General features: G+C 50.6%; 1 protein-coding gene across 3 annotated transcripts in view; it reads right to left on the bottom strand.

The window, feature by feature from the left end:
* The window catches only part of SLC6A2 (solute carrier family 6 member 2), a 49,565-nt gene extending 33,298 nt beyond the window's left edge, over nt 1-16,267 (bottom strand). The window contains exons 1-4 of one of the 3 annotated variants that reach the window (XM_010374981.2): nt 16,168-16,267; nt 15,366-15,690; nt 2,637-2,768; nt 192-429 (exon numbers count right to left, since the gene is read on the bottom strand). In XM_010374981.2, coding sequence (XP_010373283.1) covers nt 192-429; nt 2,637-2,768; nt 15,366-15,639 — 644 coding nt within the window. In that variant the 5' untranslated portion in view covers nt 15,640-15,690; nt 16,168-16,267. Of the gene's footprint in view, nt 1-191; nt 430-2,636; nt 2,769-15,365; nt 15,691-16,167 lie in introns of those variants that run through there. The other 2 variants (XM_030924996.1, XM_030924997.1) reach the window with 2 other exon arrangements.
* Between the last annotated feature and the right edge of the window lie 247 nt (nt 16,268-16,514).

The raw sequence follows: 16,514 nt of genomic DNA, 5'->3' as shown, positions 1-16,514 counted from the left end.
AAGCTCCTCCAACTACCTCGACCATAGCTGTGTCCTCAGCCCCTCACCCGGCATCAGGCCAGTGGCCGCTCAGTAAACATTAACATCCTGACGGCATGTGTCTCCTTGGTCTGTGGCTTTCCTTGGTGTTTGGCTCAGGTCTTATCAAGCACTGGCCTCAACAGGCCCAGCACAAGGGGTCTGTGACTTACTCATAAAACTCCGCTGCCGGCGTGAACTTGTACTTGGAGTACTTGGTGTGGTTGCCAAGCACGGAGCCATTGAGGAGCTTGGGGTCGGTACAGTTGGGGCTGTTCCAGGTGTGGCCACAGTCGGTCCAGGGCAGGTTGAGGGTGAAGGAGGAGAAGAGGTAGTAGAGTGACCAGGCGATGATGACGTTGTAATAGAAGCCAACGTACAGGGCGATCAGGATGACAGCATAGCCAACGCCTGGGTGGGAACAGGGGGTAAGGCAGGGGTCTCCCAGGCCCTGCCCCACAGCCACCTCTCTTTGGGTATCGCTCCACCACTGCACTCCCATTCCCTCCGCCTCTCGTTTCCTGTAGCACAGCGGTCGCCAACCTTTTCAGCACCAGGGACCAGTTGCATGGAAGACAATGTTTCCACAGATTTGGGGGTGGGGATAGTTTCGAGATGAAACCGTTCCGCCTCAGGTCATCACGCGTTAGTTAGATTCTCATAAGGAGCACACAACCTAGATCCCTCGCACGCACAGTTCACAGTAGGGGTTGTGCTCCTGTGAGAATCTAGTGCTGCGGCTGATCTGACAGGAGGCGCAGCTCAGGCGGTCATGCGAGACATGGGGAGCAGCTGTAAATACAGATGAAGCTTCACTTACCCGCTGCTCACCTCCCGCTGTGTGGCCCGGTTTCTAACAGGCCGCCGACGGCACAGTTAGCAGATTGCCAGAGTCCATAGGCGCCTGCCATCTCTTTGCCTGATAACTCTCTTTCCACTGGAGCTCCCCTGCCCACTCAACCACCTTCTTGCTCCCAGTGGGCAGCCATGTTAGGAGCTGGATTGTGAGTATCCAGCTCCCTCGCCCCATGGGCAGGATAACACTGACGGGTGTTCATATTCTCCCCTGATGGGACTGAGCTCCCTGCCCAGGGTGGCACTGATTTGGTGCACGCCCTTTATGGCTGCCACCCCTTCCCTACCTCCAGCTGCTGCTCTCTAAGGATCACCTCCCACACTAACTACTTACACTTAAATCCTGTCTCCGAACTGCTTCTGGGGAAACCCAACCAAGCACTCCCTGACTGGAATTTCAGCCCTGTGTGCTTTCTGGGTCCTATTCTCAATCACCTGCTTCGGGTGCCAGTATCGTGTGCCTCAATGTATCATAAGCTCCTTTAGGGGTAGTTCTATAGCTTTTTTCTAGGGTAGATGTATTGTTTACCTACCCAACATTGCTTTTTAAGGAATTAGCCTTAAGTTATGATTAGCCTGTGAGGTGTGGGTGAGGCTATTCCCCACTCTTCCTCCATCACGAGATGTATACCTGGCCAATCAGAGCACTGCTTTCTTACAGTCACAGTGATTGGTTAGTAGATGGGCATATGACTCAAGTTAAACCAATGAGAATCTTCTCTGGAACTTTTAAGGAAGCTATGACTCTATAGAGGTTTTTGTTTGTTTATTTGTTTGATTTTGGTAAAATTTAAACTTGGTAAAATTTAAGCCTGGAGTTGCTGATGGCCATCTTTGCAGGTACTTGAGAAGAATTTACCTGAGACTGACGCTAACAGAAAAAAAACAGATCTGAAACACTAAAAGAGAGAGAGATTCCAGACATCATTATTTGGGCATCTGGATCTATCTATACCTGAAGCCAATCCCCGGACTTTACTGTAACAGAAGTCAATTCTCTTTTATATTGAAGCCAGTTTGAGTTGAATTTCTGACAATTAACAACAAGAAAAGTAATGAATGCACATGTCTTATAAGACTGTTGCACCAGCTGTATCTCCCACAGGACTGAGTACAGAGGAGGTACTCAGGAGACACATGCCAGCTGAGAAGAGGCTCATGGGAGTCACACTGGCCCTCGTTGCCACCTGTGCCCAGTTCTCCAACCAGTGCTTGGGAGAGACTAACTCTTCCTCCATGCCTTTCTCCCAGCTGTATAGGGGCCAAGAAATAGCAGTTGCTCTGGCTACTTTCTGCAGATGTGTTCTTAGTCCCAAATGCAAGTAGGCTTCATGTTATATTTCAGCTGCTATCAACTAGTTGTGGCTATTGTATGAATCAGCTTTCAGGCTGGGCTCAAAAAGATCCATGATCAACTTCTAATGTCTGCCATGGGAGCAAAAGGAGAGACTAGTGGTATATGTGCTCGGTACTTCTGATACTTATGTAAAAATTTCCCATACAGGAAATAGACTCTCTGGTCACTCAGCAGGTAAAGCTGGATTAGAACCCAGGTTTCCAGAATTTCTATGCTAATGCTATTCCCAACACACTGAATGCTCTCCATGTAACTTGGAATGGTGGACAGTCTTGACCTTGTCAATACCTGTGAACCCCACATGACAGGAGGTGTACCTTAGATCTCACCACTGGAGCAGATTCCCCAGGGGCAACAGGGAATCCTTTGTGAACAACCATGAAACTTCCTCCCACCCCTTCTTTACCTTTGAAGAATGGGCAGATTTTCCACACGGTGGCAGCCCCCTCCCGGTTGTACTGTCCCAGAGCCAGCTCCATGTAGAACAGGGGCATCCCCGCGATGATAAGGAACAGTGTGTACGGGATCAGGAAGGCACCTGGAGGACACAGGGGCAGAGTGTGACCTGACAGACCCCTGCCCCCTCCGCCCAGGTCTTGGATCCGTGTCTGCAAGAGCTGCAAAGATCCCGGGCATCTGCTCAGCTGGCTGTTTCCAAAGGTGACGCACAGCAATCAATACTAATCATCATAACAGTAACAGTATTTGTGGTAGTAATAATCATAACCATAATAGTGAGATTCTGTGGTCAAATTAGTATTAAGCAAAGCAAAATAGATTTGCTTCTTGCAGGCTTCTCCTAGTCTTTGATACACAAGTGCATGCTGTGATGTGTCAGGAGGGGCATCACAGGTGTAGCCTTTACCAGATTTATTTAAACACTGAACATTTTCTTTCGTGAATCATCACTCTGGGAATGCCAATCTAACCCAAACCCTTCCTTTTACAGGCAAGAAAATTGAGACCAGAGAAAAAGAGACAGTGCCTAAATTTACATGACGGAGTTTCTAATTTTGCTGGTATCCATATCACTTAGGGTTGCATGTGGCTTTCCCAAACATGATCTCACTGGATTCTTCTTAGAGTTTCACAACAGCCTGCAAACATAATAACCAGTCAGGGTCATTACGTACCCCCAGGGCAAGCTGAGGGGCAGAGAAGGGAGTCTAATGGCTCCTCTTGGTGCTGCTGGTAGGTAAGGGAAGCTGGATTCACATTCCAGCCTTCCAACCCACTAGGTCCCCACTGTTATAGGTGGCTGAAGCAAAGGAGCAGAGGTTCAAGTTCCTGACCAGGGAAGTTATCCACCCAGAACATCACAGAAACTTGATGGGGTCCCTGGGCACGAGGCAGCAATTAATTCCTGGGAGAATTCCCTTGTGAGTGGAAGATGGATCAGTGGTGGGGGGCAGGGCAGAAAGGGGGAAAAGGTAAAACTACTGGGATATGAGCATCTCCTATGGACTTGCACGAATCTGAGTTGCAGAGACAATTCTCAGTATACCCTGGCAGCCCGGGGTGTGCTTAGTGGGCTCTGACTCTGCAAGGTGACTCACTGGGACACATGTCATATGAGCCCCAGCTTGCAAGTGTGCCCAAAGCAAAACACCAGCTCCTTTCCACACACAGCTGGAGGTGGCCAGGCCAGATCTAAACTCCTGTTACCACTGGCCTTTAGCTAAGGTGTTGTAACCCTGGAAACCAAATACTCTCTGACCTACCCACATCAAGAAAACAGGAAATACTTTAACAATGGTAACATTAGCACTATTAACAATAGATACCCGCAGCTCACACTTGCTTGTCCCCTTCTGAGCTCCAAGCACTTTCATTCAATCCTCACCACAAAGATCAAAGATCATTATTATTTCCATTTTACAGATGTGGAAACTAAGGCTTCAAGATAGCAAAGAACTGTGGCAAAGTCACATCATACCTAGGGTCAAACTCACTCAGCTACTCAGACTATCAGTCTCCACTTGTTTCTCAGGGCACCTCTCCTAAGTTGGAAGCATGAAGCGTTGGCCCCAGTGCTGAGAGACCCAGTCCCTTCTGAGTGGAAGATGGATCAGTGGTGGGGAGCAGGGTGGAAAGGGGGAAAACGTAAAACTACTGGGAAATGAGCATCTCCTGTGTATCAGGCAGGACCTGGGCACTGGCTATCTGTGATCCCACTTACACAAACCCTCTGACATAGCAACTGCTATACCCATTTTTCAGATGAGGAAACTGAGGGTTGGAGAAATTAAGTGACCTGACCGACCTTAACCTGCTGGTAAGCTGTGGATCTGGGATTTGGGTCCAGGTCTGCCTGGCTCAAGAACTCCAGAGCTGTTTCCAACATGCCCCAAAGATTCTAGAACATTCCAACCTAGATGAAGGACATGAGTCTGAATAGGATCAGAGGGTAGGTTGTTCTGAAATGGGGGATCTGGGACCAGCTAAGCCATCTGGTCTATTGGTCATAGGCTGGCCCAATGCTACAGCCACTGCTCCAGGTTGGAAGTCTCTGGAGTGGCCATGTGCCATTTTTCTCCTTCCTCATTTCTTCCTTTCATTCTCTGCCTTTCTCCCTCTCCCACATAGAGAGGGCTGGTTTGCCACCTGACCCATGTCTCTATGCACATTGCTGACAGTAATGGTGGTGCTGGTGTGCTGATGTAGATGGAGGTAGTCAGTGGGGTTGGTGAAAGTAACAAGTACTGTTTGTTGAGCACCTGTTATATACCAAGCTGCACACAAGTTTTTACATAATTATTTATTTAAAACCACCCCTGAGAGAGAATTACTACAATCCGTTTTACAGATGAGGACACTGAGGCTTAGAAAGGTTAAGTTGCTTGTCCAGCTAGCAAGTATGAAGCTCGGCTTCAAACCTGGATATGTCTCAGTCCCACTCTGCCTTGCGGCCAACTGCTACTCCCCTTGAGGATCTAGAGCCAGGGCAAGGGGCAGTTAGATAGGTGTATTAAACTGTTTAATAGGGCCAGGCACAGTGGCTCATGCCTGTAATCCCAGCACTTAGGGAGGCCAAGGCAGGAGGATTGCTTGAGCCCAGGAACTCAAGAACAGCCTGGGCAACAGAGTTTGAGGCTGCAGTGAGCTATGATCACGCCACTGCCCTGTAGCCTGGGTGACAGAGTGAGATGCTGACTCAAAAATAAAATATATATATATATATATGAAAACAAAACAAATAAACAAAAACTCTTTGATAGGCCTGAATATGGAAGTCAGTGGCCCAAGGGAACATGGGGAAGGAAAAAGCCAGGAGTCACTGCTCAGACCTCGCCACTGTGGGTTGCCCCCAGCAACTCCATACTCTGCTGCATGGCCAAGGAAGGGGAAAAGTAACATCAGCCAGTTAACCAGTCGACTCACTTTGGCCAGTTTCCTCAACTCTAAACCTCTGGGTGGCACTGCCAACACATAGGTAAACTGCCCAGTTTGGAGTCATTCTTCCTCTGCTGGCTGGGAGGCACAACAACATGAGAAAAGGAGGGAAGATGATGGGTCTGCATGCACCTGCAGCTCTTCTCTGTGAGTGCATTTGATATGGGCCAACCAAAGCTTCATTCAGGTGGAAACAGATTAAGAAGACCAAAGAGTGGTGAAATGGCTAAGTAGGAATGAAAAACAGCCAGCTACTCGTGGCCAGTAACTTATTCTAAAAGAGGACAGCTAGCTTGCCCAAGGCCTCTTGCAGAAGGAAACCTGGGAGTGTTTCCTTCTCCTCTTGTAGAAGTAAACTCTTCAGGCTGAAGAGTCAGGAAGGGGCTCCAGAGATGAGTGAAGTCAACTGAGGTTGCCTCTTTTATAAACAGCTCTGCAGTGGTTCTCTGGAAACCGAGGCTGGTTGCAAACCCCCTAAAAATTACTGCTCTGCAAGGCTTGTAACTACCATACTCGTGTGGTCCTGCTCCATCTCCACGTGTGGTAGTGCCAGATGCAACCAGCCTCACACAGGGTCCAAGAGTTTAAGAACTGCAAAGCCAGAATCTTATTTTGGGTCTGGAATGCCCTGGCTGCATGGGTGCTGGGCAGGTGAGGGCAGACCTGGAAAAACACAGGCAGGGCATGCCTCATGAGGGGCTCAGTGCCCAGTGCCTGGGAGTCTCCAAAAACCATATGCATGCACAAAAATGCACACCTATGCATACTTATGCAAAAGGACACAACTTTTATGTCGACACACTCACACAACCACATGAGAAAAAGAACTGTCGACCATGAAAGAAATTCTGAGCAGTGATCTTTGGATGAATTTAGTAAGAAAAGCATTAGTCCCATCACCTCTGGCCCAACCACACTGCCTCCCATCCCACTGTTAATGAGAAACTCTTCTGGGTACAGAAGGGCTCTGGAAGCCTCTGTGCAAATGCCAAGTACCCAGGAGGGGAAGCCCAGGGGTCTTAGGTTTAGAGTGGGATGTGCTGGAGCAGGACCTAGCAGGTGAGGAGGACCCCAGGTAGAGGGCTGGAAAGCCTGGAGGAGGGGTTCAGTGAGGGGTGAAGTGGCCAAGACCTGCTGGGGATCTGAGGAGAGGTGGAGGGAGTGTGGTCAAAGAGGGGCTTCAGGAAGGAGAGAGACTCCCCTGACACCTAGTTTGTTGAGGACAGGATTCCTCAAACTGTGAATTCTGGCCATACCCTGATATATATGCAAGAAGTGCCAATCCGCAGAATAGTTCCCTTGATACACACAGCTCAGCTACAGGCTGTCGCTGCTGGTGTCATGCACCAGAGCCCCAAGAAAACCTTGGTCCATGCTTAGGGAAGCTAGATTTGTCCCCCTTCCCCAAGGGTGCCCTAACAGCACAGCAGGCATTGGGATGCAGGAGAAGGTGAAACTTTAGTCAGGAGACAGGGTTGCTCACACTTCGACACATTTAAAGGTGACAAATCAACAACTGTTAAATAAAACATGTTCTGTCTTCCTACTTTGATAAAGAGATCTTTGTAATAGTTCTATTATAAAGTTCAAGGTTGGAATTCTCAGCTCTTGGAGCTCCAGGCTGGAATGTGGAGGTACAGGGGAAGACCCGTTTGCCTTGCCCCTACTTCCTCCATGTCAGAGCTCTTGCACATAGGTGTCCGAGCTATGTCCACAGACCTTGCAGACACCCCCACCTCCGGCAGCACAGCCCACACCACAGAAGAGGGAACCCAGCAAGAGGTTCATGTAGACCCAGAAGGGTGCCTGAGGCTGTTTGGGCAGGGAATTCCACTGTCCGGGTATTGGAGGGTGGTGGGGTATTTGGATGGGGAGTGTGCTGGATGGGCAGGCACACTTGCCTCCCATGAGATGGAAGGGGGCAGAGTTGTGCTCTCTGAAGCATGGAGGTAGGGCAGGCCTTCATGCCTGGACCTAAAGATAATCCTGTCCCTCAGCCCTGCTATGTATAGCTATGTGACCTTTTCTAAATGTACCTTCTCTGAGCCTTAGCTCCCCCTTTGTAAATGGCATAATAACACCTGTGTCACTGGTTTGCTGTGATAGAGATGACGGAGGTGAAGTGCAAGGTACTTAGTGGGTGCACTGTAAATGGGACTCATGTCTTGTCATTATACTCAAGAGCAGATGTGCAGCAGCTCCGTCCACTGGAAACAGGAAGTAAAGGCTCTCTTGTGTGGTGGAGTGTGGCGGGGTGCTTTGTGGAGCACAGCGTGAATGCTGGCTGGAGGCCACACACAGGACTCTGTGGCAGTGCTCCGGGATCCTCATGTCCCTGCCCCAAGTGGGGCTGGCTACTCTACCCTTGCATGCAAACAAGAGTGCTGACCATGAACAAATGCAGGACAAAGGATGCCCCCAGGCCACAGCCAGCACCGTTACCTAGAAAGAATGCCCTGTGGTGCTACATGAAGGATGGCATAAAGGTAGTGGGAGGGGAATGCATGCAGTGGAGAGATTTAGGGAATGGAACCACCGGCCATAGTGGGGGACAGGATATGCCAGGCCAAACCTTAGCTGACCCTAGAAGAGTTCTGAAGCTGAGATGGCTCCTCAGACGTTTCCTACTCAGGAACCTCCATGTGTTTGACTCTTTTGAAGCTCCTGAACCCTGTCCTCTTGGGCTTTCTATGGAGGTGTCATTGGATAGGCATGATTGGCCACCATGATTGAACAGAGTATGATGTAATACTAATAGGCTGAGTGGGAAAGCCCAGCAAGGCCTGTCTGTTCAGATTCTTCTCGGTCTCTGTGGAGCATTCCTTCCCCCAGGGCCTGGGGCAGGACTCCTTCTGAAATGGGGGTTTTATGACTCACAATTAGAAAGATGGGTCAGAGAATTTCTTTACTGCCAGCTCCAAGAAAGGCAGGCCAGGGAAAAGTCCTGCCTTGGAGAGATAAGGGGGCAAATGGAAGGAGGGCAGGAGAAGGTCAAAGAGAGAAAGGTTCTGTTTTCTGAGGCCTAAAGTGCCCCAATGTTACAACAAGGAGTATTGGTATTTTGAGCCAGGAATAATAGATCAATAGATAGACAGATAGATGGATAGACAGATAGACTGATAGGTATCATAGTAGTACACAGATCTACAGTAAGAGCTCAGCTGGAGGGACCCAAGGTGAAGGCGAGGTAGTGCCTTGGTCCGTTTAGCATTGCTATAACAGAATACCTGAGGCTAGGGAATTTATAAAGAAAAGAGGTTTATATGTCTCATGATTCTGGTGGCTGGAAAGTTGAAGGTTGGGCAGCTGCATCTGGTGAGGGCCTCTGGCTGCTTCCACTCATGGCAGAAAATGAAAGGGGAGCAGGGGTACCAAGCAAGAGGGGAACCAAGAGAGTGGGGCAAGCACCCACTTACCCTCTCCAAAGAACATTAATCTATTTATAAGGGATTCGCTCTCATGATCCAAACACCTCTCACTAGGCCCCTTCTCCCAACACTCCCACACTGGGGTTCAAACTTCAACAGGAGTTTTAGTGGAGACAAACAAACCATGTCTAAACCACAGCAGAAAATGTAATAAAGTGTTCCTCTGAGTTCTGTGAGCCACTCTAGCAAATTAATCGAACCCAAGCAGGGGGTGGGAGGAACGCTGATTTATAGACAGTGGGTCGGAAGCACAGTAAAACAACCTGGGGCTTATATAGGAACATAAAGTCCGGGGCATTCTTGTGGGACTGAGCCGTCAACCTGTAAGATCTGATGCTATCTTCAGGTAGACAGCACCAGAATTGAATTGAATCGGAGGTACTCAGCTGGTGTCTGCTGCAGACTTGATTGCTTGCCTGATGTGCTGGGAGAAACCCCCAAACATTTGGTCACAGATGTCTTCTGTGTTGATTGTTGTTGTTGAGTGGAAGACCTGGAAACAGGCCCACTGAGGGAACACACCCACTCCCCTGATGGATTAAACCCAGCTGCTCTAAGCAGAAAAATGGGGGTGGAATTCAGGGAAACTGGCGTGGGGCTACCCCTCCTCATGTGGTAATTCTCCATGTGCTGGTCACTTTGGAGGATCTGGACTTGATTTTTCCTAATAAAGCTGTGGCTTTAGTAAAATCTCTGTGAAGATTCTGGTTTCCATTTCCTCCATCCTGGTCTCTTTAAAAGAAACACATCAGAGGGAGTTTGGGTTGCTCAGAAGTACATCACAGAGGGAAACACGGCCCACAAATAACAGAGCAGGACCTCACCTCCCTCATTTGGGATTAACACCTCCAATATTGGAATCGAAAATGACAGACTTTTAGGAGATCTGCAGCAGACCATGAACCCCCTTAAAGGCAAGGATTTTCTTTTGTTCATCTCCATATTCCTGGCATATGATAGGCATTTAGTAAATTTTTTTTTTTGGCTAAATAATGGATCTCAGCAGTGACTCACATGAAGGATGCAGCTAATGAAAGCCCTGGGGCCTTTCTCCACTTGTGCTGTGGCCTAATCCTTACTTAGGCAGTTGGGTTTGGGACTGCAGGGCAGGATGTAACATTTATCCCTATTAAATCCCAATCTTGTCAGGAACAGCCCCTTTCAGATCCTTTTGACAAGCTTGGAGTAACAAGCCAAACCATGCCAGTGACCTCAGATCAGGGTCCCAGATGAGCACCACATTTCTGCCAAGGGGTGTACAGACTTGTCAGCTGAGTGCCACACCAGCTGGCTGGCTCATTGTGCATCTGAGCTGACAATCAGTGTCTGGCTTGGCAAGCCTGGTGTGTAGGTGGCCCCCTGCAGCCAAGCCAGATGTAAGAGCACTGAGTTTGGAGATTCCTGACCTCTCTAGCCGCCACTACTTCACACTTGGTGTTAAGGATCCCAGATATTTCAGCCACAAGGGCTCCCAAAGGGCTGGGGGTCCCTGAGACTCTGAGCTTCCTTGGGGACAGAAGAGAGTCCGCTGGGGACGCAGAACCACAAAAGGTCATGGGACCCCATGCAGGAATTATAAACCCCATTTGCCGGTGAGGAATCTATTTTGAGATAAGGTTAGGCTGTCAGGAGATGGAGCAAAGCCCAATCCCTGATTCCTGAGTCTGTCATGCTTGGGCTCCAGACCCAAGTGGGACTACTTTCCAGCATTATTTCCTTTTATCAATTTCATCTTAGGATGAATTCTGCTACTTCCAAAATCAGGATCTTGCCCTACTCCTAAGTCTAGCATGCAGTTAAAATCATTGAACAACAACAAAATACTAATGACTACATTTATCGAGTCCCTATTATGTGACATCATTTCAAGGAGTTTACATATATTGTCTCTGATGCCATCTCACCCTGCAAGAAGGTGCTGTGGTTATTCTCCTCTTCTGTGTAAGGAAACTGAAGCTCAGATCAGCAAAGGTGAGTGATTTGTCTGTCGTTACCTTTCTAGCAAAAGTTAGACTCAGACCCTGAACCTAAAGACTATATTTCTCTACAATGCACAGCTCTAAGCTGTCCTCAGGACGGGACTCAAACAGAAGCAGCCATGTGCAAAGGTTAATTCACAGCGGCCACTTCCCTGGAAGAAAGGCAAACATGAGCACCCAGTCCATCTTCCTGCTCTTCCCCAGGGACCAGCACAGACCAGGATCACAGGTGCAAAGGGAAACTCTAGAATTATCACCTGGTACTGCCTCCTCATGGAAACCAGCTGTTTGAGAAGGCTCTGAACAAAGCTCCGGAATTTCCGAGAGTGGCTTTCCGCTCCCAAAGCCTCCCGCAGGCCGTGCATCCCAGCAGCTGGCCATGGGGAAGATGATCAGACAGGCTGATCTTTTCCAGTAATTTATTCAGAAAACATTAGCCAGGGGCCTAAACCACTGGCACCTTCATCATTTCAAAACATCCTCCAGTCTGGGCCAGCAAGAACAGTCAGAATTGCAGAGGTTATAGTGTTAAGACTGGCACCAGAAGAGCACACTGACAGCTGTTAAATAACAGGCCGGGTGAGTCCTGGCTTTGGTGTAACCCTGAGCCAGGGCATTGGAAAGGAATAAATCTTGTATTATCCCAGGTCATGTTCAGCTATAGCTGGGAACTTGAGGCTCAGAGTGGGGCTGTACTATGCCCGAGGTCACACAGTGAGAGGCAGAGCTCAGATTCAAACTCCAGTCTTCCGGCTGCTTCTGCAATTGCAGGAGACCCACCTTCCTGACCACTTGTTCATCCCTGGGGCTAGTTTGGGAATTACTGAATGAGAATTGAACCACAAAAAGACAGAGAAGCCAGGAGGCCTCAGCAGAAATAAAGCCCAGAGGGGGCTAGCTCAGCATGTCTGAAGGGATGAGGAGTAAGTGAGAGAAGGAGTTACTTCATACTCTGAGATGGACGACTGTACTCCTCCCTGACACCAACTGTGAACATCTTAACCAGAAATGGAAATTCACTGGTATAATATCCCCACCCCTTAGCCTGGCATTCAAGGCCTCTGCAGCCTGGCCCCAACTTGCCCCTGCACCCTTATCTCTCCCGGCTTGCCCTGCAGCCAGCCTGCACTCCTGTTCTCTGAGATGATTCCATGTACATTCCTGCCCCAGGTGCACAGCTGGAGATCTCCTCCCTTCTCACTGCTTGTCTGCACCCTGCCCATCCAGAGCAGCTGAGCTTTAACCACAGCCCACCTCCACCCAGCCCTTCCTAAGCAGCCCTTCCTCAGGCCTTTAGAGCATTTGTCTAAAGCACTTGTCTCTCCAACCATGTCATACATCATCATAATGACATTAACAAAAATCAGCAGCCACCTTTCCTAAGGTCACGCTCCATTCCAGACTCTCCTTGAGTTATTATATTTGGTCCTCACAACAATGTTCCAAGCTGAACAGCATTATTTCCATTTGACAAGTGAGGAAACTGAGGCGTGGAGACTTGCCAAAGCCATACAGCTAGAAACTGGAACCCAGGACTCCACAGCTAAGACCGCGGATGAATAGACTGCCCCTGCCCCACCGGTGTATGTGGCTTCACTTTATTAGTTACCGCTGAGTGTTTCTGTTGTTGTTTCTGAATACGGTTGGAGGTCTCTGAGGGCTTGGAGCATTTCATTAACTTATTCAACAGTAGTTTCTTGGGTATCTTCTACCACATTCCTGTGATCTAGGCCTTATCTTGGGCATTAGACATATAGGGATAAAAAAGTTACAGTCTCTGCCCTCATTGTGCCTTTTCCTGTTTGGGAGACAGACCCACAAAGAGACAAACCACCAAACAACTTGGAGTGAGTTGTGTTTTAAGCTAGCAAGCCCGGGAGAAGGAGTTTTCGGCCAACTTCACCTAAAGATTGGAACTTGTGACAAGTTTGCTCCATTTTGCATCCTAAGAACCTGGTCTAGTACCCTGCATACAACAGGTGCTCTTTATTTGCATTGCTGGCAATGACTAAATGAGCACACAGTGTCAATGAAAGCTCTGGAATATCCATCTAGCTGACTTGTCAAATTGGCCATCTGGATGCTTTTAGTTTCAACAAACACATAGTGCAATGGGAAGAACTTGTAGCAGCATGACAATAAAGAATCGGGTGATTAAAGCTCCTGGCAGGCAGAAGTGGTGGTTCACGCCTCTTGGTGACCGTGACCCCTGTAGAGCCTAGCACTGTGCCTCATACCAAGAGGAACCAGAAAAATATTGCTGATTAATGATAGAGCCTTCCACTGTCTAGAGACAAGCAGTCTGGGACGGTCACTGAGGACAGGCGGGATGGCGGGTCTTAAGGTCTCTCATTCATCATCTCCCTGCCTGTTAAAAAATATAGAGAATCTGCATTTTCTCCCTTCCTGGGCCCAAACAGCCATGCTCAAACCTACCCAGTAACCCTTGAGAGGCTACAGTGGCCAAAGGTGGGAAAGTTTCACCTCTGGATTAGCTTCTCCTTTTCTCACCTTTCTCTCTCTGCCCATGACCATCCCAGGGCCAGACACAAACATTGAGCTTGCAGAGTCACAAGTTTTTCCCCCAGGGATCAGGCCCTAGATCTCATATGCTCCTGAAGCTCAGGACTGCTATCCCAGCTATCTGGTCTCAGAGTATCTGACAATGACAGACCCATCTCAGGAGGTGCTGGGGAGACCATGGACACAAACCTCCATCTGTCAGCTCCAACCTTGGGTTAACTGTCTCGTAGGAAGAGCTAACTGCTTTCTTACTCAGCATCCTCTGCTGAGAACCACCTGTGCCCTACGGTGATCCCACTCCTTTTTCTTTTTGAGACAGAGTCTTGCTTTGTCACCCATGGTCCAGGCTGGAGTGCAGTGGCGTAATCTCGGCTCACTGCAACCTCCACATCCTGGGTTCAAGTGATTCTCCTGCCTCAGCCTCCTGAGAAGCTGGGATTACAGGCATGTACACTACGCCCAGCTAAGTTTTTGTATTTTTAGTAGAGACGAGGCATCACCATGTTGCCCAGGCTGGTCTCGAACTCCTGAGCTCAGGCAATCTGTCCACTTTGTCCTCCCAAAGTGCTAGGATTACAGGCATGAGCCACCACGCCCAGCCCCACTCCTTTTTTGCAAACACCGAGTATTGCCATCCCAAAGCAAGTGTCCAGAGTACACATAGAAGCAAGGGTTGTAAGTCCTAGAGCCTGTGAACAGGTCATGAGCTTTCCCTCTACCCAGCTCCAAATTCTTGCCCTTCCTCCCTCTGACCTCCCTTAAGTCCAGAGTCACAGCTACCACCAAGCAATGCAGCCCAATGGAGAAACAGAGGCTTTCAGACCTGGGTCCTCCTTCTCCAGTTTCTTCCTCTAGAAGGTCTATTTTCCCACACTCTTTGCAGGGTACCTCTGAGCTCATCCCAACAAAAGTGGCAGGACTGGGCACCCTGACTCCCAGGCCGCTTCCCTGGCCTGGAGTTCTATGTTATTCTTCCTGGATTGGCTGTAGGTGATCTCTAGGCTCTCATTCTCAGGCAGGTGGCCAACTGGAGCACCCAGCAGGAGAAGGGCTGTTCCACTGGAGTCTTCTTCAGGCCCCTCTCCCACTCCTCCCTGCAATGCAGCTAGGACTTGAGGAGGTAGAGGTTTCACCCCAATCATCTAGGCCTCCTGACTTGAGCACCAGGCCAGTTCTTGGCACCTACTGGCCTGATTTCACCTGGGCTGTGCTCCCTGAGAGTGGCATTCTTTCTGATACTGGCTTCTTCTTGTGTGTTTCTATCCCCAAGACCACAGGGCCTCCCCAGGTGCTTTCAGAGAACCCAAGTGTTCCCACTGCTCCTGGCCCAAAGGTTCCTGCCCCCAGGTTCAGAGTGCTAGATTTGGGGTCACTGTGGGTCTGGTTGTCAAATCCCACCCACTTCTGGTGCCCCTTCAAGAGCTCTTAGAACCTCCACCTCTCTTCCAGCAGACCATCAAATGGTCAGGCTCCCCTACCCAACCTGGCACCCCAGATTCTCTCCTTTCCATCCATGCCCCTATCATGACTTTAGGGTCATGCCTCCGTTTACGCTGTTTTGCTTCCAGGGTGCCCAAATCCTGACACTTCCACAGGAATGAACTCGAGGTACTCTGCAACGAGCCTAGCAAAATGACCTTCCAGAGGACTCCAATTCTTTTTTTTCCGTTAGCCCTGTCCAGTTCTTTCTGCGCCCCAGATTTGCCCATGTCTCCTGGCTTCCCTTCCGTGTGTATTCCAGCTCCTGTCCCAGCCACCGCTGCAGACAGCGGACCTCCCAAATTCAAATTCCCAGCCCGACCCCGCGCTCACCGCCGCCGTTCTTGTAGCAGAGGTAGGGGAAGCGCCACACGTTGGCCAGGTCCACTGCGAAGCCGACTACGGACAGCAGGAAGTCGATCTTCTTGCCCCAGGTCTCCCGGGGCTGCGCATCGCCGTCGCGGGGCGCCAGCAGGCACTGGACCCCGTTGCGCTCCTTCACCACCAGCAGCTCCGCAGTTTTGCGCGCCCGAAGGGGCTGCTCTGGACCCGCGTCCGCGCCGCTGTTCTCGGGCTGCACCTGCGGGTTCATTCGCGCCAGAAGCATGGATGCGGCTGGCGTGAGGAACTTTAGCGGTCCTGGGGGCACGCCGAGGCACTGCTTGGATAAAGGGAAAAGAGGTGGTTACTGGGCCATTCTTCCCTACTTGCAACTCCCAAGACCACCTGGGAGTGCCTTGGACACTGGGATGAGCGCGCGCTGAGCGAACGCAGGGTTCCCAGACAAGGGCGCGCGTCCGCTGGAAAAATTTGGAAACAGAGGTTGGGGCAAGCCGGAACTCAAGAGTTGGAGACCTCTTCTGACAGCCCTGTGGGTGCGGCTGAAGACCCTGCAGCACTCTTCCTCGTTCACGCACTCTCGCCTGCCCCAAATGGTTGGGATTGAACTCACCCAGGCTGAGGGCAGCGTGCCGACTCACTCCCCAGCTCGGGTCCGCGCCACTTCAACAACCCCGGGAGCCTCCCCGGACACTTAAAGTCACTGCACTACAAACTCGCTGGCCCTCTGCTGGTGCGTCTCGGCCCGGGCCTCCCCGGCACACCTAGCTCGGTCCCGCGCTCAGGGCGCACTCACGTGTCCGGCAGCGAGGGGATCCCTGGTGCCTTGCGCCCTGCCGGCCCCCGACCGGCGGCGCCTTGGCAGGCTCTGGGGCGCGGGCTGGGGCTGGGCTCCGCCGCGTGGCGTTCGGGCGGGGCCGGGGAAGAGCTGGAGGCGCGGGGCGGCTGGCAGGGCGCGGGCTGACTGGTTCTGGCCGTGCCTGGCGGGGGCCGGGCTGGTAATGTAGCCTGCGCCCCAGGTAACGCGCCGATTGCATTAACCCAGCGCCCGGCCCGCTCCGTCTGGAGCCTGTTAGCGCTAATGGAGACTGACAGCGCGGCCGGGGATGGGCAGGGGCGGGAGCGTGGCGCGGGCTCCCAGGG

This window comes from Rhinopithecus roxellana, chromosome 20, assembly GCF_007565055.1.
Source record: "Rhinopithecus roxellana isolate Shanxi Qingling chromosome 20, ASM756505v1, whole genome shotgun sequence".
NCBI classification, from domain to species: domain Eukaryota; kingdom Metazoa; phylum Chordata; class Mammalia; order Primates; family Cercopithecidae; genus Rhinopithecus; species Rhinopithecus roxellana.
The sequence above is the reverse complement of the archived record's forward strand: the minus strand, read 5'-3'. Positions and strand labels throughout refer to the sequence as shown.